Source organism: Cricetulus griseus, chromosome 7, assembly GCF_003668045.3.
Source record: "Cricetulus griseus strain 17A/GY chromosome 7, alternate assembly CriGri-PICRH-1.0, whole genome shotgun sequence".
Taxonomy (NCBI): domain Eukaryota; kingdom Metazoa; phylum Chordata; class Mammalia; order Rodentia; family Cricetidae; genus Cricetulus; species Cricetulus griseus.
This window is the reverse complement of record NC_048600.1, coordinates 91,457,520-91,482,246: the sequence shown is the minus strand read 5'-3', so window position 1 is coordinate 91,482,246 and position 24,727 is coordinate 91,457,520. Positions and strand designations below refer to the sequence as shown.

The 24,727-nt window shown below is 46.3% G+C and overlaps 1 protein-coding gene and 2 non-coding genes across 3 annotated transcripts; 1 reads left to right on the top strand and 2 right to left on the bottom strand.

Moving 5' to 3' along the window:
- Nucleotides 1–327: 327 nt before the first annotated feature.
- Eral1 (Era like 12S mitochondrial rRNA chaperone 1) lies at nucleotides 328–6,662 on the top strand. The gene is made up of 10 exons (XM_027426615.2): nucleotides 328–638; nucleotides 1,946–2,073; nucleotides 2,427–2,504; nucleotides 4,028–4,074; nucleotides 4,236–4,297; nucleotides 4,420–4,532; nucleotides 4,614–4,862; nucleotides 5,648–5,797; nucleotides 5,915–5,995; nucleotides 6,106–6,662. Exons 1-10 carry the CDS (start codon nucleotides 353–355, stop codon nucleotides 6,226–6,228), a joined length of 1,317 nt encoding a protein of 438 aa, XP_027282416.1. The 5' UTR covers nucleotides 328–352; the 3' UTR covers nucleotides 6,229–6,662.
- A 565-nt stretch (nucleotides 6,663–7,227) lies between these two features.
- On the bottom strand, nucleotides 7,228–7,299 carry Mir451a (microRNA mir-451a). The gene has a single exon (NR_162745.1). It is a non-coding gene; the product is annotated as a microRNA mir-451a (primary transcript).
- Nucleotides 7,300–7,389: 90 nt separating this feature from the next.
- On the bottom strand, nucleotides 7,390–7,469 carry Mir144 (microRNA mir-144). Its single transcript, NR_105123.1, has one exon. It is a non-coding gene; the product is annotated as a microRNA mir-144 (primary transcript).
- Nucleotides 7,470–24,727: the final 17,258 nt, after the last annotated feature.

The following is a 24,727-nucleotide window of genomic DNA, read 5'->3' as shown; positions in this document are numbered from 1 at the left end:
GGCCTAGAGCCCTTTTCCCATGCTCATTTTTAGCGGCTTGGATTCTCGGGGAATGTAGCCAATCAGAAGACAGAACTAAAAAAGCTGTTTACAAATCTCTGGCAAAAGGAGAAACGATGGTATGGGAGTCCGAGACGATCGTTATACTCACGCAGACAATAAATACATCACGTTTTTGCCTTTCCTTAGCCTCTGTCACCCTCTGCAAATAGTCTTGACCTACCCCTCCCTGGACATCCCGGCTGACTCCGCTATGTTTGGGCGGCTCTAGCTTTCTTTACTCGTTGGCCTGTGGGCCTCACCGTCCAATCGCAGCGCGCTTCTGGGTGGTACCAGAGTGCTTTGCGGCAACATGGCTGCCCCCAGGCTACGCTGCGCTCGCCTAGTTCGGTCCTTGTTGGGGGCCTGGCAGCTGGGCCCGCGTGCTGCGAGGGAGTGGGAGGCTCCGCCCGGCTTGCTTCTAGGTAACCAGGTGAGGTGCGTGTCCTGTGGTGTCGTGGGCTCCGCTTCCTCTGGTCCGCTCCTGGCCTCCGCCTCCAGTCGTTATGGTCAGGACTCCGCCTTGGACCGTATCCTTGGATTCCCTCAGCCTGACAGTTCGTTGGCTCCGAGCGTCCCCGCGGTGTCGGTGCACAGAGGTAAAGGGCTCCGTTATGTTGGTTGCGGGTGTTCTCTTTGGGGACAGGTCTGCCTCCCTGTGAGGCCCAAACTGGCTTGGAACTCGGATCTTCCCGCTACAGATTCTGGAGTGCCGAGATTACAGGTGTTAGCCTTGACCAGCCCCTGATGGTTTTAGCAGTGGAAGTCGTGTATCTTAGGTAAAATCTGTCTCTGGGGATATCATTTTCGCCTCTCTCGTTTCATAGAAAATAAATCTGAGTCCAAACAGAGACGAGTAATGACGGGTGTTGAAGAATTTGAGAATGAGGATGTGCCACCGCCGCCCGGCTTTCTTTTGTTGTTTGGACACAGGGTTTCTCTGTGTAGCCTTGGTTGTCGAGGAACTCACTCTACAGAGTGACCTCGAACTCAGACTCGCAGATGTGCTTCCCAAGTGCTGGGATTAAAAGTATGAGCCGCCCCCACTGCTCAGCCATATCCTTTGTTTGTTTTTGTTTTTCGAGACAGGGTTTCTCTGAGGCTTTGGAGGCTGTCCTGGAACTAGCTCTTGTAGACCAGGCTGGTCTCGAACTCACAGAGATCCGCCTGCCTCTGCATTCCGAGTGCTGGAACTAAAGGCGTGCGCCACCGACACCGGCCCAGCCGTATCCTTTTTATAAAGTGCTGTTTCCCCTTTGTAATTTAGTGAGGTTGTTTTGGTTTTTGAGACAGGGTCTAGTTATGTAGCCCAGGCTGGCCTGGGACTCAAAAGTAACCCACTTTAAAGAAAAAAAAAACAAACAAGATTTATTTATTTATTTGGTGTGCACTGTCTGCATGTATGCCTTTATGCCAGAAGATGGTCTCGGGGTATCAGATCCCACTATAGATGCAGTTGTGAGCTACCATGTGGTTGCTGAGAATTGAGCCCAGGTCCTCTTAAAAGAGCAGCCAGTGCTCTTAACCACTGAGTCATCTCTCCAGCCCAAGTAATCCACTATTGCTTAAACTTCTCAAGGGTTGTGATTACAAGTGTGTGAGTATCACAGTGCCCAACCTATGTTGAACAATTATTTTACACAGTTGTCATTGTGAAAAAGAAGTTATTCATAGATAATGTTAATGTGATACCACATTAAATATGAAAAAATGGTGGGGGGGGTAGAGAGGTTAGATAACCTGAGAAATCAAATAAAATTAAATGTCAAACTAGTGTCAAAGTTAGGAATGGGTGGCTTCAGCCTGGTGTGTTAACCTTTTATCTTGATTTCCTCCTTGGGTATCAGAGCTGAGTATCTAATAGAATCTAGATTCCAATATCATTGCTGTTCCCATCCTAACACAGATGACCAGAATCTGCTCTTGGTCCATACTCCTGACATGCCTGAGAATTCACGGGTCCTCCGAGTGGTCCTCCTGGGAGCCCCAAATGCAGGAAAGTCAACACTCTCCAATCAGCTGCTGGGCCGCAAAGTATGCCACACTTTTAGCGTCCCAACCCCTATGCCTCCCTTTTTACACATTTCACTATTTTAAGTGTATGGGTGTTTTGCCTGCATATATGTCTGTGTACCATGTGTGTGCCTGAAGGCATATTGGATTCTGTGAAACTGGCATCACAAACAGTTGTGAGCTACCACGTGGGTGCTGGGAATTGAACCCAGGTCCTCTGGAAGAGCAGTCAGTTCTGTTAACCACTGAACCATCTCTCCAGTCCCCCTAAACCCCACTTTATCTTTTTGTTTTTTCATTCACTATTTGCTTTGCCTGGGTGGATGGCCTGGGAGGGATCTAGGATCTCACTGATACCTCTTTCTTCCTGGAAGGTGTTTCCTGTCTCCAAGAAGGTGCATACCACTCGCTGCCAAGCTCTAGGGGTCATCACAGAGAAGGAGGCCCAGGTGGTAGGTACCTGCAGAAGTTCTGCAAACAGGATAGAGTGTGAAGCTAAGCAGTTCTCTTGCCATTAGCCTTTTAAAATCACAATCTAGGGCTGTGGTGGTGTCGCATGCCTCTAATCCCAGCACTTCAAAGGCAGAGTCATATGGATCTATTGAGTTCAAGGCCAGCCTGATCTACAAAGGAGTTCCAGGAAAGCCAGGGCTATAGAGAGAAACTCTTGTCTCAAAAACAAAAAACACCAACAAAGAAAAGAAAAAAGAATGCATAAAGGATCCCTCCCCCCCTTTTTTTTGTTCTAGTCCTTCTTTTGCAGACAGCGTTTCTCTGTGTAGTATCCCTAGCCACTCTGTAGGGAACTCATTCTGTAGACCAGGCTGGCCTTGAACTCACAGAAATCCGCTTGCCTCTGTCTCCCAAGTGCTGGGACTAAAGGTGTGCACCACCACTGCCCCTTTCTTAAGGCTCCATATAGTTCTTCTTCTCCCTTCCCTCTTTTGCTGTCTCTTCAGAAGTTATTTTTATGTGTGGGTGTTCATGTACATGGTGCTTACATGGAGGTCAGAGGGCAACTTTTAGGAGTCACTTTTCTTTTTCCACCCTGTGAGTCCTCAGCACCAAATTAGGTTGTCAAGCTTGGATGCATGTGCCTTTACCCACTGACCCATCCAGAGATTACCTTGAATTTATTATCTTCCTGCCTGCTCCAGCTCCCAAATGCTGGGATACAGGGGATACCACCATGCCCTGTATCTTCCTGTTTTTCCCTTTAGGATAACAGCATCTTACCATGTAGCCCTGACTGGCACTGGACTCAATTTGTAGGCAAATCTGCCCTTAAACTTGAAATGAACCTCTTGCCTCTGCCTCCTAAATGCTGGGATTATAGGAGTGTGACACCTCACCTGACTGAACAAAGCATAATTCAACATTGAACTCTGGTTTTGTGTTTTTGTTTTGTGCAGTGCTGGGGATCCAGCCCAGGACTTCTTGGGTACTATCCCAGAATTCTGCTGATGAGCCACATCTCCATCAACACATCACCATCCACATCATTTACTCTTAGTTATCCTCTTTTTGGAGGGTCCCATGTAACAATAAGACAATGCGGAACGATAGAGAGAAAAAAAGCAAAAAAAAAAAAAAAAACAAAGTCAGTAATAGCTTGCCCATGAAGGAAAGGCAAGATGCTATTATCAAAGATGGCCTTTCTCTAGCTATGTGTGGTGGTGCACACCTTTAGTCCCAGCACTGGGGAGGCAGGCAGATCTCAGTGAGTTCAAAGCCAGCCTGGTCTACAAAGTGAGTTCCAGGACAGCTAGGGGCTGTTACACAGAGAAAACGTGTGTGTGTGTGTGTGTGTGTGTGTGTGTGTGTGTGTGTGTGTGTGTGTGTGTGTGTGTGTGTGTGTGTAGCCCTGAGTTGAATCCTAGAATCTAAATTAGGGTTGTGTGTGGCCTTTCTCCCGACTAATCCATTAAAAAATCTTCCTTTGGGGGGTGGGTGTTGGTATCTCTCCTGATTTTAGATTCTGCTTGACACACCTGGCATCATCAGTCCTGTTAAACAGAAGAGGTATTAACTGTGGGAACAGATGGGTGGGGTGGGGGTGGGGGGTGATGAAAAAGAGGAGGGGATATTCCTTCCCAGGAACTGGAAGTTTTCCTATTCCACCCATTCCTCGTAAGATCAGATCAGTCATCGGACCCTTCATGACTGGTTCTCTTATCCTTTAGACACCATCTGGAGCTGTCTTTGTTGGAAGATCCATGGAAGAGCATGGAATCTGCTGATCTGGGTTAGGCTCAAACTAAATATCTAAAGTCCTGTTTACAGAACCTTCATTCCTGGGAGTTTGGGAAATGGGGTCTGTGGATCAGGAGGGTCATAGCCTTGTTTTGTCTGCCCTGTGTTTTCTAGTTGTAGTTCTTGTGGATGTGTCAGACAAGTGGACCAGGGGCCAGCTGAGCCCTCAGGTGCTGCAGTGCTTGGCCCGCTTCTCCCAGGTCCCTAGCATCCTTGTCCTAAACAAGGTGAGTGCTGCCCACCCGAGGAAGAGCTTCCTCTAAGGTCCCATCTCTCTGACCATTCGCTTTGCTCATCCCTGTGTCCAGGTAGATTGCCTCAAGCAGAAGTCAGTTCTCCTGGAACTGACAGCCACCCTCACTGAAGGTGTGGTCAATGGTAAGAAGCTCAATATCAAGCAGGCCTCGCACTCACGCCTTGGCACCCACTGCCCCAGCCCTGCAGCAAAGGACCCAAATACACACTCAGTGAGAAACCCTCGGAGAATTGGCTGGCCCAACTTCCAGGAGATCTTCATGTTGTCAGCACTAAACAACAAGGATGTGAACACACTAAAGGTCAGTTAGCCTTACCCATAGCTCATCATTTCTGCCATGTTCAGTTAGGCCTCACTCAGACCAACCTGACTAGAAGACAAAACAATAATCTGGCTATGGTAATTTAGATTTGTAATCCCAGCACTTGGGAGGACAAGTCAGGAAGATCAGGAGTTCAAGGTCATTTTCAACCAGGCAGTGAATTCAAGAGGAACTTCAGTTACAATGAGATCCTGTCTCAGGAAACCAAAATCAGCTATCTGTGGTGGCTCACACCTGTTATCCCAGCACTCAGGAGGTAGAGACAGAAGGATTACTCAGTTTGAGGCTAACCTGGTCTCCATTATGAGTTGTAGGCCAGCCAGGCTGCATAAGGAGACCAAAAATAAACAGGAATGTATCTTGGTAGAATGGTTGCCTGATGTGTGAGAGGTGCTGAATTCAATCTCTAGCACCATATAAATTGGACATGGTGGTGCACGTGTCTAATTCTAGCATCTAGGAGGCGGAGACAGGAAGGTTGGAAGTTCAAGACCAGCCTGAACAAATTAGGGTGTAAAAGGCCAGCTTGATCTGCATGAAACCCTGTTTTTTTAAAAAAGGGGCATTACACTCAGTTATGGTAGCTCACTTGTTTAGTCCCAGGGCTTGTCAGGCTAAAGTAGGATCAAGAGTTTAACAGCCTTTGCTACTACATAGCAATTTTAAGGTCAGCTTGGGGGATACATACCAAAAAGCACGCATAACCACATAAATAGGGGAGCGCTGATGGGAGTTAAGATCCCACTCTTCCTTTTTGCCCACAGCAATACCTTCTGGCACAAGCCCAGCCAGGACCCTGGGAGTTCCACAGTGGAGTCCTCACTAGCCAGACACCTGAAGAGATCTGTGCCAATAAAATCCGAGAGAAGCTCCTAGAGTACCTGCCTGAGGAGGTGCCCTACAATGTGCAGCAGGTGTGGACAGAGTGAAAGGACCCAGGGCCTATATACCAGGCACACACCTGGAACAGTTGGGTACCACAGGATATAGAGATGAGCCTGCCTGACTAGTCATGATGTCTCCTTATACAGAAGACAGTGATATGGGAGGAAGGACCAAGTGGGGAGCTAGTGATCCAACAGAATCTTCTGGTGCCCAAAGAATCTTATGTGGTAAGTGAGGGCAGGCTCAGAGAAGGGCAGCAGCAGTATTAACTAGTGGTGACCCCCCCAATCTGTGAGGCCAGGGTGCAGAACCATGTGCTACTTTTCACCACTTGCAGCGGATCCTGATTGGTCAGAAGGGCCTCTTGATCTCCCAGATTGCACAGGAAGTGGGCCAAGACCTCATGGACATCTTCCTCTGTGACGTTTGCATCCGCCTCTCTGTGAAACTTCTCAAATGACCATCTTCTGATGCTACTCCTAGAGCATCCCTGCTCAACTGCAGCAGTGACTGACTGGGACTACCCCTGTGAAAGGGGCCTCTAGGCCTGGTAAGGGCTGTGGACACTGGGTGGCTGTTGGCCTGGCCTTGTTGAGTCTGCACAGTGCCTGCCCAACCATGTTTTCCACTGGAGGAAAGAAGCCGCCTTAGTTCAGTTTTCAGGTAGGGTCTCAGCTATGCAGGTCTTAGACCTCTGTCTCCCTGGTGTGAATAGGCTCATTCCTCCCCTGCTAGCATTGGACCCACTCTTGCTTTGAGCACCCAGGTGTAGGAAGAAAGTTTTTCTCTGTGACCCCAAGTTCCTCACCTTGAAGTTACATAAGTACATAAGGATCTGTCTTTCTTTTTCTTCCTTCCTTCCTTTTTTTTTTTTTTTTTTTTTTTTTGGTTTTTTGAGACAGGGTTTCTCTGTAGCTTTGGAGCCTGTCCTGGCACTCTCTCTGGAGACCAGGCTGGCCTCAAACTCACAGAGATCCACCTGCCTCTGCCTCCCGAGTGCTGGGATTAAAGGCGTGCACCACCACCCAGGACAACCTGTGTTTCTTTCTTTTTTTTTTTTTTTCTTGAGATAGGGTTTCTCTGTGTAACCTTGGCTGTCCTGGAACTCACTCTGTAGACTAGGCTGGCCTCAAACTCAAAAAGATCCACCTGCCTCTGTGTCCTGAGTGCTGGGATTAAAGGTGTACACCACTACCTCCTAGCTAAACCTGTGTTTCTTAAATGAGATAGTGCCAACCACCTGTTCACCCAAGTCCTTGATCCCTCCCACCCCATCCTGCTACCCAACCTTGGATGCTAATAAAATTAAATGACAAGTATTCTTATTCTTATCTTTATTTCTTTGGAACAGAGAAGAGAAAAATGCACCCATTCCCCTACCCCCATTCTCTTGTCAACCTGTGGTCTCTTTTTCTTCCAGGAGTCTGCTCCAGGGTCATGAGCTCTTCTTGGCACAGTTTTTGGGAGCAGCAAGAGAACCGTTACCATTACTAAACTCAGTAATGGTAACGGTTTCCTCGCCATCCCCAAGTGCCACAGCAGTCAGCAGGCTTGATAGGCTGAGCAGTGAGCCCCATGGACTTCAGCATTCTCCTGCCCTCCCAGGCAGGCTTTAGATCTGCGGGTACCCAGACTAGTACATCATCTATACTGTAGTGTCTCATCACAAACTTACAGTATATGATGATATCCCAGCCAGGGCCCTGACGAGAGAGCTGTGGATATGGAGAGCCAGGGCATTGGGCAGGATCCGTCAAGGCTGGACACAAACATACCTCCTTGCTCTTCCACTCCCTCCCAGAGCAGCATCTCCTTGATTCTGTGGTTCAGGGTAACCCAGGTGGCTTTACTCAGATCTCTTCAGGATGCAGAGTCACAGCCAGAAAAAGCAATGAGGCAGAAGGCTCCCTCTGGGCAGACCTCTAAGCAGGCTGACAGCCACTCCAAGGAGTGCTTACCTGGAGCTGGAGCTGCAGTCTGGGAAGCCTTTGGACAGGAACAGCCTGTCTCCTCCCTTCTTGCTCAAGCAGCTGGCTTTTAACCTTCTGGCTCCTCCCCTGGGTGGAGTACTTTTCCCGGGCTCTAGAAGTCTCTACTTCTTAACTCTTCCCCTGCTGGCTTCACGTGTTCCTTTCCCTTTTTGTTGTTTAATTTGTTGGGTTTGTTTGTTATCTGTTTCTTTTTTGTGCTGGGGCTGAAACTTAGGTTCCAATGCATGCTAACTCACTGGAACTACACCTCCACCCTGCCGCCATTCTTTTATTTGTTTTTATTATTTTGTTTGTTTTTCAAGACAGTTCTGGCTGTCATGGAGTGGAACTCAGTTTGTAGACAGAGGCTGGCCTCGAACTGCTCTAGAGATCCACTTGCCTCTGCCTTCCCAATGAATGCTGGGATTATGTGTGTGTGCACCACCACTGCCCAGCTGTCTGCATTCTTTTAAATGGGTGCCTTCCACCCCCCCACACCCCATGAAGCTGATTACCTACGTACTCTAGGAAGTTGAAAAATCCTCACCCCGTGCATTCTATAGGGCTTAGGTGTCTGTTGGAGCCCTGCTGAAAGGCCTTGTTTTCTGGGTGATGGTTGGGAATGTTTGTTGAATTTGTGTAGGACAGGGAGGGTCCTGGCAGCTGGATCTATAAAGAATCTATCTGGGAGCAAACTCAGTGGACCCTTCAGCCTAAATTTCCATTCCTAGAATTTAACTATTTTTGCTGAGCCCAAGAAGCTAGAACTAGATGAGCAAAGTCAAAACTTGTTAGCCACTATTCTGGCAAGATCCCCTGGGTGAGTGTTACTCTGCTGGAAGACTGAAGAGCACCTGAGGCCCCAGCTCTTGTGGGAGCCAGGGTAAGAGCCTAGGGGTCAATTCTTCAGAGCCCAAGACACAGTGAAAGCCTGGCACTATTTGAGTCTCTCCCTGTGGGGAAGGGGAGACTTCTGGTGAGACACTCCCCACAGCTGAGCCTCTGCTATTTAGACCCTCATTCTGGGGGATGTTCCGCCCCCTTTTCTTATCCTAGACAGTCTGGTCTCTATCCTCCTTTGCAGGTGCAGGATGGGGTGGGGGTGGGGCGGAAGGAGAGACCTAACCATTTGGGTTTTTGGAGGTGTTCTGTTTCCTACCAAGGAACAGGCATGTGCCCTACCTCTGCTATGCATGCTTCCCTCATCTGTTTAGCACTAGTTTCTCTTCAGGTCTGTGTTACAGTACAGGGACACCTCTGTCTATTCTAGACAAAGTTTCTTTGTGTAACAGCTCTAGCTGTCCTGAAACTTGCTTTGTAGACCAGGCTGGCCTTGAACTCAGAGATCTGTCTGCCTCTGCCTCCTGAGTGCTAGGATTAAAGGCATGCACCACCACTGCCCAGCTGTCTATTCATTTTTATTTATTTAATTAATTAATTCTGAGACAGGGTTTTTCTGTAGCTTTGGAGGCTGTCCTGGAACTCTCTCTGTAGACCAAGCTGACCTCGAGAGATCACAGAGATCCACCTGCCTCTGCCTCTGCCTCTGCCTCCTGAGTGCCTGGATTAAAGGCGTGCTCCACCACTGCCTGGCTTCTTAATTTAATTTTTTAGACAGGGTCTTATGTAGGTATGGATGACAATGCTTTTTTTGTTCTTGTTCTTTTGTTGTTTGTTTTGAGACAGGGTCTTACTGTATAGTCCTGACTGGCGTGAAACTATATAGACCAGGCTGGCCATGAACTCACAGAAATCTACCTGCCTCTCTTCCTAAGGTGCTGGGATTAAAGGCATGCAATACCTGGCTCCTGATTTTATTGTTGTTTGGCGGTTTCTTTGTTTGCTTTGTTTTTCAAGACAGGGTTTCTCTGTGTAATAGCCCTGGCTATCCTGGAACTCTCTTTGTAGACCAAGCTGTCCTTGAATTCACAGAGATCTGCCTGCCTCTGCCTCCTGAGTGCTGGGATTAAAGACGTGCACCATTACACCCATCTCACATTTGTTTTTTGAGACAGGGTCTCATTATGTTGTCCTGACTGGCCTGGAACTCTCTATAGACCAGGCTGCCCTGAAGCTCAGAGGTCTGCCAGCTCTGCCTCCTGAGTGTTTGGGTTAAAGGCATGCTCTATACTGCCTTGGTCTTATTATTATTGAAATAGAGTGTCATGTGTCCTGAAATTCCATTTGTGACTGAGGATGACACTGAACTTCTGAGACTCCTGTCTCTAACTACTGAGTGCAAGGGCAGCAGGCATTCATTATGCCAGGTTCATTCAGTACCGAGAAATGGACCCAGAACCTTATGTATGCAAGGCAAGCACTGTCTCTAATCCTCTACCCCTCTTCTTTCTATTTAGAGTTGCCCAGACTATCATTTAAACTCATTGTATAGTTCAGAGCCCAAGACACAGTGAAAGCCTGGCACTTAGATTTTTTCAATCCTCCTGCCTCAGCCTCCCAAGTAACTGGAATTACAGGCCTTTGCTCCAGGCCCACTTTGATAAAGTACTTTAACACAGCACAAGAGTTCAAATAAGTAATACCCAAGTCTGCTCTGCTCCTTCCTGGGATTAAAGGCATGCAATACCAATACCTTCTGCGAGAGGACTCGCAGAAGATCACAGGGAAGGCATCTGAAATCCCTCCCTTCATTTCTTTCCTTTTCTTTTCTTTTCTTTCTTCCTTTCTGTCTATCTTAAGTCTGTCCTGGAATTCCCTATGTAATTTGATCTGCTCTCACTTGCCTCCATCCCTGGCTCCCATGGATTATACTTGAAAACACTTTGGAACTGAGACTGCCCAGCTTTAGCAGTGATAGACCCTGAGTGACAGTCACAGGTCACTGCCTGTAGCTCCAGGATTTAGGACCAAATTCAATCTCAATGGTAATGAGGGAGCTTTTGATGCCCACTTCTGTGGTGACTGAGGACCAGCACACTGGGATGCTGCAGTCTGCTTCCTTCTCCTTTGTCTCACTAGCTATGTGGCTGGTGGCAAATTGCTCTTCTCCGAGCTTCAAGGCTGCTATGTGCTCCACCACACTGAAAATCAACTGAAATACAGAGGTAAGAAAATGTCTCCACAGGTGCTTTAGCCATGTTAGCTCCTGCCTCCCTGTGACCCCCTTTCCTTTCTTATAACCCTCCTAAAGCCACCTCTACTCTAGGACCCACAGACAGCCAAGCTTCTCTTCAGAGTGAAGACTTCCTACATAAGGGCCAAGCTTCATGACACCCACCCCAGTACTGAGACCCAGTCCCAGGGTGAATTTGAGAGCCCTGAGGAGTCCTGGAAGTAGAGAACAGAGATATCTTTGCCAGCCAGAGATTCTGTGGCTGTGGCCTCTAACTATGGGTGGGATCTTCTGTGATCAGGGTGTGGGACTAGAACAGGGCTTGGGCTTAGGTGAGATAGCCTGGGCTCCCTGATAAGCTGACCATACTATCAGAGCAGGGGCCTGGCACTCGCTTATCATGCCTGCAGAGGTCAGAGTGGGACCTGGGGCCGCTTTCCCCACCCAAGTCTGTCTTCCCTGATGGCTGCTGCTCATTTCTCTGCCTCCCTAGGTTCCCCACAGGGAACTGGAATGGAATCCCTCTCTTACTGGAAGTCACACAGTAACTCTGGCAGGCATGGGGGTAGGGAAATAACCACGGTCTGTCCTCATTTTACCTGCTTTTGTTTCAGACCCGGAGCTTCATGGCCTTCCTGAGGCTGCAGTGAGTCAGTCTAGGCCTCTCTCCTGACATGTAGCTATGACCCTGCCACTGCAGCCTTAAACTTTTCACTCTTATTTAGATTTGTTCAAAAGTCTTTAGACTAAACTAGGCATGGTGGTGCAGGGCTATTGCTCCAGCACTTGAGAGGTGGAGGCAGGAGGATCAGAAGCTCAAGGTTATCCTCAGATAAATAGGCAGTTTGAAAGCAGAGTATGCTAAAAACAAGTCAAAGCTGAGCATAGTGGCTGAGCATAGTGGCATATGCCTGTGTTTGCAGCACTAAGAATGCTAACTAGGGTAGATTGCCGAAAGCTCAAGGTCAGAATGGAATACATTTCTAGATCAACCATGGCTGTATAACAAGACCCTGTCAAAAAAAATAGCATAATGGAAGGCCTTGGATTATGGTCTGGGATATAGCTGAATGGTAGAGTATAGTAGCATGTTCAAGGCCTTCAGTACTGTTTGAATAAACCGGAGCCCAGGGTGGTGGCGCACGCTTTAGTCCCAGCACTCAGGATGTAGGGGCAGGTGGGTCTCTGTGAGTTCCAGGCCAGTCTGATCTACTGAGGGAGTTCCAGGACAGCTCCAAAGCAACAGAGAAGCCCTGTCTCAAACAAATAAACAAACAAATTTAAATACAAAATAAATAGTGTGAGTGAAATTAAGAACTGTCAAATGGAGAGATTTATTCTTCAGCTACGCTGAGGACAGGACAGCCTTTCAGCCTGAGACAGAGTCCCTGATGACCCCTTGGATGACCTAGCAGTGGCTCACTGTACACTCTCAGTATCTGAGTGGAACTCTCTTTCTGAGTCCCCATGTGTCAGTTGCAACAACTTAATTTGGAAAATGTCAACTTGACTGATTTAAATCCAGAACACCTGACACTCTTCCTCCAGCAAGGGCTACAGCTGAGTTGGTGGTGGCTGGAAGACATGAATCCTCTTATACCTTAGCTGGGGCAGGTAAGAGAAACCTCCCAATGGCCATGCTAGAGGGGATCTGGAAGTTCTTGAGTTTCAGTGCTGCTGGAGAGCTGGAAGAGGAGTGGATAAGAACACTGCTGTCTCAATTCTCCAAATTCTTTCCTTCCTGACAGGGTAGCTGAGGTAAGGCAAGATGGGGCATGTCCAATAGAAAACCCCTTTCCTGATAAGCAATATATCACCTCATATGTGTCCAGTTAAAATTCCTCATCTTTATAGATGACTGGAAGTATAAGATTAGTGAATGATTGCAGACATAATAACCCAATCACAAAAAGACAAACATGATATGCACTCACTCATATGTGGACCTGCTTTATGATAGATACATAGTAGTGACCATGCTTTATCAGAGATGTTTTTAATGATATTGCTCAGAATGCTTTACTCCCAGATGATGACTGAAACTAATTTAAAAAAAAATGGTGCCCAGTACCACAAGAGTAACAGAACTGTGCTGTCTTCTGGGATTTTGTTTTTTACTTTTTTTTGTTGTTGTTTGTTTGTTTTGTTTTTGTTTGTTATTTGTTTTTTTAAAAAATGGAGTGTGCTGGATGTCTCTACAATTTTGTTCAAAGGAATACAGAACCTGGAAAAGCTGTTGCTGCTATTGATGCATAACATATTGCCATTATTGCTCTTTTTATATAAATAAAAAAATTCAGTTAACAAATGATGACATGAATGAGAAGGTTAATGCAGAATATGGATGTAGTCTACTATGTTGAATGCAGTCTATACATACATGATTTTAAGGTTTTTTAAGTGTGTGTGTGTGCATTTGTGTGTGAATATGAGCAGGTACATGCCACAGTATGTGTAGAGGTCTGGTGTTGGTTCTTTACCTTGCTTGAAATAAATTTTTCTGCTGATATGTAAAAAAATAAAATAAAATAAAGAAAAACAAAAAACACTTAAAAAAAAAAAAAGAAAACTCCTTTCCTTTCCTTTGCATGTTCGTTGGTCCTTGATTGTCTGGCCACTGTGAACCTAGCAGTGGTAGAGACATAGCATTCTAAGCAGATGAGCTCTGGGCTCAGATATGTGAACACAGTCACCAGCATGCCTATAGTGTTTCAACTGTGAAAGATAATTTTGAATCCAGAAAGGGTTTGATTCTATGCAATGATGGTGTTGAAGCTGGAAGACAGGGACATGGGTGTGTCGAGCCACAGATATAAGGAAACTGCAACAACAGGCTTAGAATGTTGCTGAATCTTAGCTGGGCAGTGGTGGCGCATGCCTTTAATCCCAGCACTTGGGAGGCAGAAGCAGGAGTTTGAGACCAGCCTGGTCTACAAGAGCTAGTTCCAGGACAGCCTCCAGTCTTGGAAAAAAAAAAAATGTTGCTGAATCTTGTTTGGGGTAGGTATTCCTTCCTTATACACCATGCTAGCCTCATACAACTATCTGTGTGTTTTGATGCTATGCACTGGGACAGTACCAGGGTGGTATCCGCAAGCATCAGACTACAATGCTATGAACGTTGTGTGCAGATCACAAAAGGCAGTGTCCTGCTGGTTAACCTCTATTATTTGTTCTGATTGAACTTGGGGTAAGGGTCACCTGCCTCACTGTCAATACAACCAACCCTCTTCAACACCATTTGTCAGAACTAACTGACAATTAGTCTCTCACTAGTGTTGGAAGACCCCCTTGGAGACAGTGTCTGTCACTCACTGCCAGCTCTCACAGTCATTCTTGGATTACCTGCCCCATTTTCAGAACATTTGGGAGCTCAAACATAAACAGAATGCTATATTTTTGTGTGATTTATTCATTAATCCTCTGGGGTTCTCCTTGAGAGAGTTACATATACCCTGAACTCCCTGGAATTGGAGTGCTGTGAGAGAGGGGACTCTTGGTTTAGTGACCTTGTCCCTGCACTGAGCCAGTCTCTCAGCTCATCACAGTTAATTTCTATGATAATGAACTCTATGGCTGTGCTGAAGCACCTTCTGCACCACACAGCTGAATTGGTCAAGAGCTATACCATGTCTCTCTGGCGAAGTGCTTATAGGCAGATATCTCCATCTTTGTCCTGAACTCCTGGATACAGTCAGGGCTAAAAGGCAGCCCGAGACAACTCTTTTGCTATAATTTACCTTCCATGGATGTTGTGTTTATTACCTGGAGGCAAGACTTACGCTTTTGCTGGCATTGAATATGGGAAGTTTGCTTCTAGCACTGAGAAACTGAAGCCTACTGTGAATGTATACCGCTGACACGAGCATGGAAACATCCAGGACCCCAGTGCCCGAGACCTACATGAAAGACAAGCTGTTCTCCTGGTCAAAGGATGAACTTTGACTCTTCAAGAAAAGTATCAACCACTCTCTTCTTCTCTGGGATCACTGCAGCTTGAGACTCTTCCCCACAAGAGACCCCCATCATGATTTTCTATGCCCCTACTTTGGATTGAACAGAATAAATTTGCTGAGTTTCTGGTTTGTTGGTGTGTCTCATAGCACACAGCCCACTTGTTCCCAGCATTTCTGTACCAAAACAAAACATAAAAGAACTGTCAAATCTGGGACTGGAAAGCGTTAGCAGTCAAGAGCGTGAGCTGCTCTTGCAGAGGACTCCAGTTCAGTGGCTAATAATCATGTTAGATGGCTTACAGATATCTGCCACTCCAGGGGAATCTGATACCTTTGGCTTCCGGGACACCTGTACCCACATGTGCACAAAACTACAAGAGATATGCTCACATACACATAATTAAAACAATTTACAAAATCTACAAGCAAACAAAAGCCTTATCAAATCTGCAAGAGTCCTTTCAAATCATGAAGTTGGAGCAGGTTTTGGTGGTTTGTCACTGCAGTCCCAGCACCTTGGAGGCCCAGACAGGAGGAGTGCTTAAAATTCAAGGCTAGCCAAAGTATAGCATGAAATCTGTCTGAAAAACAAGCAAACAAATCAACAAAAAACAAGTCGTTAGGTCAGGCTTTGGTGTCGCACGCCTTTAATTCCAGCACTCTAAGAGGCAGAAGCAGGCAGGTCTCTATGAATTCAAGGCCAGCCTGGTCTACAGAGAGTGCCAGGATAGGCTCCAAAGCTACACAGAGAAAACCTGTCTCGAAAAACAACAAAAAGTCATGAAGCTCAAGTCCCTTGTGTATTTAAGAGGGGAAACTGAGGCCTAAAGAGTGGTGGAAAGTCATTTGAAGTCTCAGAGTTCAGGAAATTTATGGCCCTAAAAGAGCAGGAAGGTGGGATAGATAACCACAGATACCTAGCACACATGTCTGCACACATGTCTACAGAACACTTGAGTACTCATGTATACTGCCCACGTGCGCAGACACAACTCAGTACAGCAGCCACCCCACTAAGAAAACAGACTGGTGGGAGAATGACTCCTGTTTTCCTCTTGCTTTCCTAAGTTACACGAAGTTAGCAGTTTGTGAGGTTTCTTGTTTTGTTTTGGTGTTTTGAGACATTGCAGTCCAGGCTGTCCTCAAACTCATCATGATTCTCCTACCTCAACCCCTCTAGTGATGGGATTACAGGCAGGAGTCACCATATCTGGCCTTGTTTTATCTTATTTTGTTGTTGCTGTTGTTAAGACAGTGTTGCACCCTGTGGCCCAGGCTGTCCTCAAACTGTTGTGTTTTAGATATAAGGAATTAAAAGTAAAAGCCTGGTATGGCTCTGGGAGCTAATGAGTATGAAAAGAGAACAAACACTGAAGGGCTATGGTGTAGTTTAGTAGCGGAGCACGTGTGTAGTTTGCAGGAGGCCCTGAGTTCAATCCTTAGCATGGAAAAGTAAATAATGAAAAAGACAGGAAAAGAGCAGGGGCTGGAGAAATAGCCCAGCACCCACATCAGGCAGCTTACAGCCATTATAACTCCAGTTCCAGGGGGTCTGACCCATCTTCTGGCCTCAGGCTGGGCACCTGTACACATGTGGCATACACACATACACACACACACAAACAAATTTCCCTAACCCTAAGCTGCCTGTGTGGTTGCTAAATGACAAAGGGAAACTTGCCTGTTTATTCCATCTTGGCTGCTCTGTGACACTTCCAACTCTCTGGCACTTTCCCCCTGTATCCATGCTTTGGTTCTTTCCTGTCTGTTGTCCTCAGCACCTGTTTCAGAGTACCCAGTATGCAGCCTGGGTACTCACAACTCCTCTGTGAACGGGCTCATGTTGGATTTACTTCTGTGGTCCAGGACCCCTCACAGGCTGTATTCTGGCAAGTGTTACACTGAACAGATGCCACACCTGGGACAGTGCCCAAGTCTTCTCACGTCCTCAATGTGTTCCCATTTGGCTCCATAAGCAAATGTGCATGTTGAACAATGTCCCCCAGATGCTCCTAGAGCCCTTCCAAGGAAGGGGTCTTAGACGTGGCTTTCCTGGAGAGGGGCCTTGCCAGTGTCCATCAGTCTTCAAAAGGTGACTGCATGGCAGCTTTACAACAGAAAAACTGAAGATGGAGTACTTGGCTGTGCATCACAGTAAATCAATTAAAGATGTGGGGCTCCAGCTCTGCTCTCCATGACTCTCGTGTGTACTGAGAATGTGGAGGGCCGCCTGTGTTTCTGTGGGGCCATTTAAGTTTCAGGGGCAAGAGAATCAGACCTAAGCTTTACCAGTTACCAGTAATGGGACTGACTATGTGTGGACTGCTTAGTTCACCTCTCTGTGCTGCGTTCTCCTTGCCTATAAAACAAGGATAGTGTTAACAGCACCCACACCTTCCTTAGGAAGATTCAGTGGAAGGATGTGTGGAAAAGTCCCTGAAAGATACCAGGTTCCTGTCTGTCTTCCATTTTCATTTCATCAGACTCCACCCACCCACAAGATCCCTGCTGGGTGGTAGGGAAGCGCTCTACAACTGAGCCACACACTAGCACCAGAGCTTTCTCTTCCTCCCTCTCTTCCCTTAAACTGTGTGTGTGTGCGTGCGCGCGCGCGCGCGCGCGTGTGTGTGTGTGTGTGTGTGTGTGTGTGTGTGTGTGTGTGTGTGTTTTGAGTAGCCCACGGTGGCCTCATGCTGTATAAGTGGTTGAGCTGATCTCCAACTTGGGATCTTCCTGCCTCCATCTTCCAAATGCCAGGATTAGGAGTGTGTCCTCCCACCATGTCCTGGCTTTTCTTTTTCTTTCCTTTTTTGCCTTTTGAGACATGGTCTTATGTAGCCTAGGCTGGCCTGGAACTTGTTATATAGCTAGGGGTGACTTTGAACTCTTGATCTTCCTGCCTCCTTCTTTCAAGCGCTAGAATTACAGGTGTCTGCCACCATAATCAAGTCCCAGACCTTCTTGTAAGCCTCCTCTAGCTAGTGCTGCTGATGGCCAGCTCACACCCAGCAATACCCTGTTCTTTCTCTGAATTTCCAGCAGCTTGTGATCCGTCCATCATGTCACTTGGCTACCCTGACATTACAGACCTTCCGTGACTTGAAGCAGAGCTTCAGCTTGCATGGACAGGAAGTTTGCATTAGCGTTCTTGCTTGTTAAACCACTCTCCAGGATGGACACAGAGTCAGAGAGGACAGTGTGGCTCTGAATTTGTCAGGGTCTGAGCTTTACTGACACCTGCTATGAGGCTCTGGTCCCATCCATGATCTTGCAGTTTGGGCTTCTTCATTAAAAAAAAAAAAGTCAAAATGCTTTCTTTTCTATATTTTTGTGAGGTCCAGTGAGATCATACAGCTGGACACTTCTCTCCTACAGCCTGGCTTGTGTACAGCTCACCAAAACCAGGTTCTTCCCTCTGGCTTTGCAATGGGCTTCCCCATTCATCTCCAATGAGGCTTGTAGCCGTGGAGACCTGTGTTCACTCCCTTTCCTGCGAAGATGTGTGTATCAGAGTGTGTGCCCCTGGCACACCTGCTGAGACACATGAGGGAAGAATGGACACTGTACCATGAACACCTCTTTAAGCCTGTTCATCAGCTCTAAGTTCTTGCTCTCAGGATCATTAGAGACCACTATGTCTATTTATACGCAGACCATAGCCTCTCTAGTCACTAGACACAGCCCTGCAGGTAGTTATTCAGTATAGAAAAATCCCCAGAGAGCCTGTGAGTCCATGTTTTAAAAGCAAACCCTTCCTGCCATCAGCTAGGAGGCTCTTACCTCCCTCCCTTCTTGCTAGGACAACTCGCCTGCTTCACAGCTGCTGAGCAAGAGATAGGCAGTGTGGATTATCAGGAGGTCCCTGATGACAGTTCTCATCCACCCCAGACACAAAGATCCCTGGTCCCTTAACCCTCTCTGTGCCATGCCCTCGGGCTTGGGGCCTAGGAGACGTATAGAGCATGGTGGGTCCCATGCTTCATGCAAGCTGGAGTCAGGAACACCAGGAAATAGGGACAGCAGCATCTAGGAGCTCTATCTGCATATTGAACCATTTCCTGCCCTTCACAAGAACATGAAAGCCCAGGGTATACCCTGAGAGTATGCGCTCTGGGGGTTTTGGTCCTGCTGTCTCCACTTTGGGAGTCCATTTGTCCCATCCCAACCTCAAATCATCCCTTCTTCTTCACCGGGGCTCTGCTCACAACCTTTTCTAGACTACTTTGGTTGTTTTCCCCTGGCTAGTCACTGTTTTTGACCAATCTAGAGCAATTGATTGGTCTAGACCCAACTGGGCCCTGCTATGGCATACAGGCCTAAAGGACATGAGCTTCAGTCTAGGAGTCTGGGTTCAGGTCCTGGTTCTGGAACACACACTTACTGCATCACCTTATACATGTCCCTTCCCTTCCCTGTGGCTCAGTTTCCTTAGTTTACTAAATAAGGGCAGTAGTAGTCTATTTTCAAAGAATTAACTAGAGATTAAAGGAGTAAAACATTTCATTAGGGCCAGACTGGTGACGTACTCCTTTGGTCCTAAGGCCAATCTGGGACACAACAGTGTAGCTGGGGCTACACTGAGAAACCCTGTCTCAAAACCCTCAAAAGACAAACAAAACATTATCTTCTCTTTTTTTTCTTTCATAGCTGCTTTAAAAATAAGTTTTTGAGCTGGGTGTGGTGATTCATACCTTTTTTTTTTTTTTTCCTTATGGCTTTCCTAGACAGGTTTTCTCTGTGTAACCCTGGCTGCAATGGAACTCATTCTGTAGACCAGGCTGGTCTCGAACTCAGAGAGCCGCCTGCCTCTGCCTCCCGAGTGCTGGGATTAAAGGCGTGTACCACCACCACCTAGCTGCATATTTCCATTTTTATATTTAACATTTTGGGTAGTTTAAATTTAGGCATCCTGTGTTTGTTTGTTTAAGATAGGGTCTTTCTGTGTAGCTCTGGCTGTCTTGAAACTCACTCTGTAGACCAGACTAGCCAAAAACTTGAGATCTACCTGCCCTTGCCTCCTGAGAGCTGGGATTAAAGGTGCATGCCACCACTGCCTCGATAAATTTAGGTTTCGTTATTCACAATACTGGTGTGAATATTACTGTACCTGTGCATATTTCTGTTAGGTGTGGAATGGTTAGAATACAGGACACACACACACACACACACACACACACACACACACAGAGAGAGAGAGAGAGAGAGAGAGAGAGAGAGAGAGAGAGAGAGAGAGAGAGAGAGGAGCAAGTGATTGTGTGGTTATTAACCCTCACACACACACACACACACACACACACAGAGAGAGAGAGAGAGAGAGAGAGAGAGAGAGAGAGAGAGCAAGTGATTGTGTGGTTATTAACCCTCCATGTCTCTTTGAGACAATGTCTCATGTGCTGGCTGGCCTGAACTCCTGATCTTCCTGCTTCCACCTCCAGAGTGCTTGGAATGTTTGTTCCTCAATGCACTTTTTTCTGTCTTTCTGTGGTATGGGGAGGTGAATATGGGGTCTTGCGCATGCTAAGCAAAGCATTCTACCACTGAGATATGGCCCCCATACCTTCTTTCTGTTTCTCAGATAGGATGTCATGGAATCTAGCTGGCCTTGAACTTTCTAGGTAGCTGAGACTGGCTTTGAACTCTTGATCCTATGCTTCCTTCTACTTCCCAAGTGCTGGAATTTTGGCATATGCCACCATGGCTGGCTAGGTTTTTCTCTCTCTCTCTCTCTCTCTCTCTCTCTCTCTCTCTCTCTCTCTCTAGCTGAGAATTGAACTTTAAGTCGTTAGCATTCTTGGCAAATCTTCTACCACTAAGCTGTCTCTTCAACCTTTCAAATTAAAAGTGTAAACAGTAAACAGTTCTGAACAATCCGTCTTGGATTGTGGGTCTGTATCTTAGTTTGGCTGGGCAGTCTGCTCATGTAGAGCATCTAGAGCCTGGCCAGGTAGCTCCCTTGTGCTCTCTCTACTTAGACTTTCTTATGGGACAAGGACCTTAAGGCATGCTACTGTCATATGTGGCTTAAAGACAGACTAGTCCAGGCTGGTCTTCGTGGCACCCAGTTGTAATTCCCAGAACTGTGGAGGGAGAGGCAAGAGGATCAGTAGTTCAAGGCCAGTCTTGGCTACAGGAGTTCTTCAAGACCCCGTCTCAACAAAGTGAAAGAAAAACAGAAAAGAAAAAAAAAGAAAAACAGAAAAGAGAGTGTTCTAGTAAATAAATAAAACAGAAGTTATGTCTGTGTGGCATGGTCATCTTGTATGACCCAGCCTCAGAGCAACTCTTTTGCCATCCTCCAGTAACATAAATAGTGAGAACAACCCAACTGGTTTGAAGGGAAGGAGGCAAGGGCTCTATCTTTAGTTGGAAGGATGTCAAAGTCACACTGCAAAAGGAACATGTGGGATGGAGGATATTGTTGCCACTATCTTTGGAAAGTATAATCTGCCACATACATTTTCATTTATCTATTGGCCATTCTGTGTGTGCTCATGCCTGTCATTTGCTTTTTTTTTTTTGTAAGTAGGATATATTTTTACTGACAGTGAAAAACATTTACCCAAATGTACCTGTCATCTGTGTGGATTTGTCTATTGAGTTATCTTTTTTTTTCTTTTAATTTTCTTTATTGGTAAAAAATAATAATCTGCATTTTGGATACTAGGGAGTGTTGTGTTTTAGGAGTTACATGAAACCATTTGTTGTTGTTTTGTTTTTGTTTTTTTAAGACAGGGTTTCTCTGTGTAACTGCTTTGGCTGTCCTGGAATTTGCTCTGTAGACCAGGCTGGCCTCAAACTCACAGATATTCACCTGCCTCTGCCTCCCAAGTATTGGGATTAAAGACGTGTGCCACCACTGGCTGGCACATGAAATCCTTTTTAAAAAGACCCAAAAATTATACTATTAGGTTATTACTGATTTGGGATTTTTGTTTTGTTTTGTTGTTGTTTTGTTTTAGAGACTGGGTGTTTCTGTGTAGCCTTGTCTGTTCTGGAACTTGCTTTGTAGACAAGCCTGGCCTTGAACTCACAGAATCTGCCTGTCTCTGCCTCTGGAGTGCTGGCATCACAACTGCCAGGACTTTTTTTTTTTCTGGGCAAGAATGGTTGGGAATTTAATCTAGTGCTATGACGTGCTAGGCAATTACTCCACCACTGAACTTTATCCCTTCCTTTTCCCTTCCTCCCTTCCTCTCTTTCATTTTGAGGCAGGGACTCATTTATGCCAGGTTGGCCTCAGCTTACTATGTAGCTGAGAATGACCCAGAACTACTTCTCCATGTCCCCAGTGCTGGGATTACAGGCTTGCACCATTCCTAAAGGTTTTAGTGGGGCTGAAGCTCAAGCTCAAGCCCTGTGCATGCTAAGCAAGCCCCCTACTAACTGAGCTACATCCCAGCTCTCTTTTTCTGAGACAAGGTACCATTCTGTAGCCCAGGCTGGCCTTGGACTTGCCTTGACCCTATTACTTGTGTCTTCTCAGGCTTATGATTTCAGGTTTGTCCCACTGCACTAGTGTAGATGGGAATTTAGATTCTTTGCTAGATATAGGTATAGTAATAATTTGGGGGCATGCTTGCCTCATTTTTCTAATTTTTAATTTTTTTAAAGATTTATTTATTTATTATGTACAGTGTTCTGTGTGCATGTGTCCCTGCAGGCCAGAAGAGGGCACCAGATCTCATTACGGATGGTTGTGAACCACCATGTGGCTCTAGTTGAACCTGGCTTTGAACTTGTGGAAATCCTCTGGGCTGTGTCTCATGAGTACTGAGGTTATAGGCTCATTTTTTTTTTTTTTTTTGAGACTATCTTGGAATTCACTCTGTAGACCAGGCTGGCCTTACCTTGAACTTACACATATACACCTGCCTCTATCTCCTGACTGCTAGGATAAAAGGCATGTGCCACTTGGTTCAACTTTTCTTTTTAGACTGGATTTCATGTAGCCCAGGCTGGCTATATAGCTGTTATGACCTTGAACTCCTAAGCCCTCTGCCTTTACGTCTTTTTTTTTTTTTTTTTAAGATTTATTATATATACAGTCTTCTGCCTTCATGCCAGCAGCGGGCACCAGATCTCATTCAAGGTGGTTGTGAGCTACCATGTGGTCACTGGGAATTGAACTCAGGACCTCTGGAGAACAGTCAGTGCTCTTAACCGCTAAGCCATCTCTCCAGCCCCCCTGCCTTTACTTCTTGAATGATACGATTATAGATCTGTGTCGTCAAGCCTGGTTTAGTGGGGTTTTGTTTGTTTGTTTTTGTTTTTCTAGACAGGATTTCTCTGTATTGTTTTGGAGCCTGTCCTGGAACTCGCTCAGTAGACCAGGCTGGCCTCAAACTCACAGAGAGCCTCCTGTCTCTGGCATTAAAGGCGGGTGTCACCAATGGCCGGCTGGTTTAGTGTTTTTTTAGGCAGGATCTGATCATGTGGCCCTGGCTGGCCTGAATTTGCTAGGTAGACCAGGCTAGAGTTGAACTCAGAGATCCACCTGCCTGCTCTCAGAGTGTTGGGATTAAAGGGCTGTGCCAGCACACATGGCATGCTTAGAATTTTCTGAACATTTTATTCATTAGTAGTGTGTGTGTGTGTGTGTGTGTGTGTGTGTGTGTGTGTGTGTGTGTGTGTGTGTGTGTGTGTAGGGAGGTGCACTTATGCAGAAACATCTGTGGAGAAGTAGAGGACAACTTTGTGGAGTCAGTTCTCTCCTCTCACCTTTAAGCAGGTTCCTGAGCAACTTTGGTAACCATGTTTGTATGAAAGTACTGTTACCTAGTGAGCCATCTCACCAGCCCTGTGTGTGCTGTGTGTGTCTGTATGTGTGCTATATGTGTGTATGTGCTGTGTGTGTGTATGCTGTATGTGCTGTGTATGGTGTGTGTGTGTGGGGGGGTATGTAGGTGTTGTAGGTGCATGCAGTCTTTATTGCCATGCCTTGTTCCTTTCAGAGTTCTCACTGAAGCTGGAACTTACCTTTTTTGGCTAGGCTGATAGTCAGCAATCCTATCCCTACCCCACCCCAGCACTGGAGTTACAGGTGTGTACAGCTACACTATTTTTTATGTGAGTGCTGGGGATCTGAACTCAGGTCCCCATGCTTGCACAGTAAGGGTTCTTACCCACTGAATCATCTCCCCAGTCCCACTCTTGTTTTTACATTAAGAAATCTTACTGGGCTGGGCGATGGTGGCTCACACCTTTAATCCCAGCACTCGGGAGGCAGAGGCAGGCGGATCTCTGTGAGTTCGTGGCCAGCCTGGTCTCCAGAGTGAGTTCCAGGACAGCCAGGACTGTTTCACAGAGAAATGCTGTCTTGAAAGACCAAAATAAATAAAAAAAGAAATCTTGCTGGATGTGGTGGCATGTGTCTGTAATTGGAAGGTGAAGGCAGAAGGAACTGGAGCTCAAGGCCAGATTTGATTACATAGATTTTTTTAGACCAGCCTGGGTTACATGTCTCCAAGCAAAACAAAACAAAACAACAACAACCCCCCCACAAATATCAATAAAATAATACCAAGGCCTGAGAAGATTAAGTTATTTACCAACAACAGAACTAAAACTAAAATTAAAGTTAAAATACCAGCAGTCCGGGGCTGGAGAGATGGCTCAGAGGTTAAGAGCACTGACTGTTCTTCCAGAGGTCCTGAGTTCAATTCCCAGTAACCACATGGTGGCTCACAACCACCTGTTATGAGATCTGGTGCCGTCTTCTAGTGTGCAGATATACACGGAAGCAGAATGTTGGATACATAATAAATGAAATCTTAAAAAAAATACAAGCAGTCCTATCAGCAGGATTCATACTTTCCTTTAAAGATTTATTTGTTGATCTTATGTATACAAGTGCTCTATCTGAATGCACATCTTTAAACCAGAAGAGGGTATCAGATCCCACCACAGATGGTTGTGAGCCACCATGTGATGTGGTTGCTGGGAATTGAACTCAGGACCTGT

What these genes read in the sequence shown, in the direction of transcription:
- Eral1 (XM_027426615.2), top strand. Translation starts at nt 353, where the DNA reads ATGGCTGCCCCCAGGCTACGCTGCGCTCGCCTAGTTCGGTCCTTGTTG. An exon ending in TGCCCTACAATGTGCAGCAG is followed by an intron (nt 5,798 to 5,914) that starts GTGTGGACAGAG and finishes CTCCTTATACAG; the next exon opens with AAGACAGTGATATGGGAGGA. An exon ending in TGCCCAAAGAATCTTATGTG is followed by an intron (nt 5,996 to 6,105) that starts GTAAGTGAGGGC and finishes CACCACTTGCAG; the next exon opens with CGGATCCTGATTGGTCAGAA.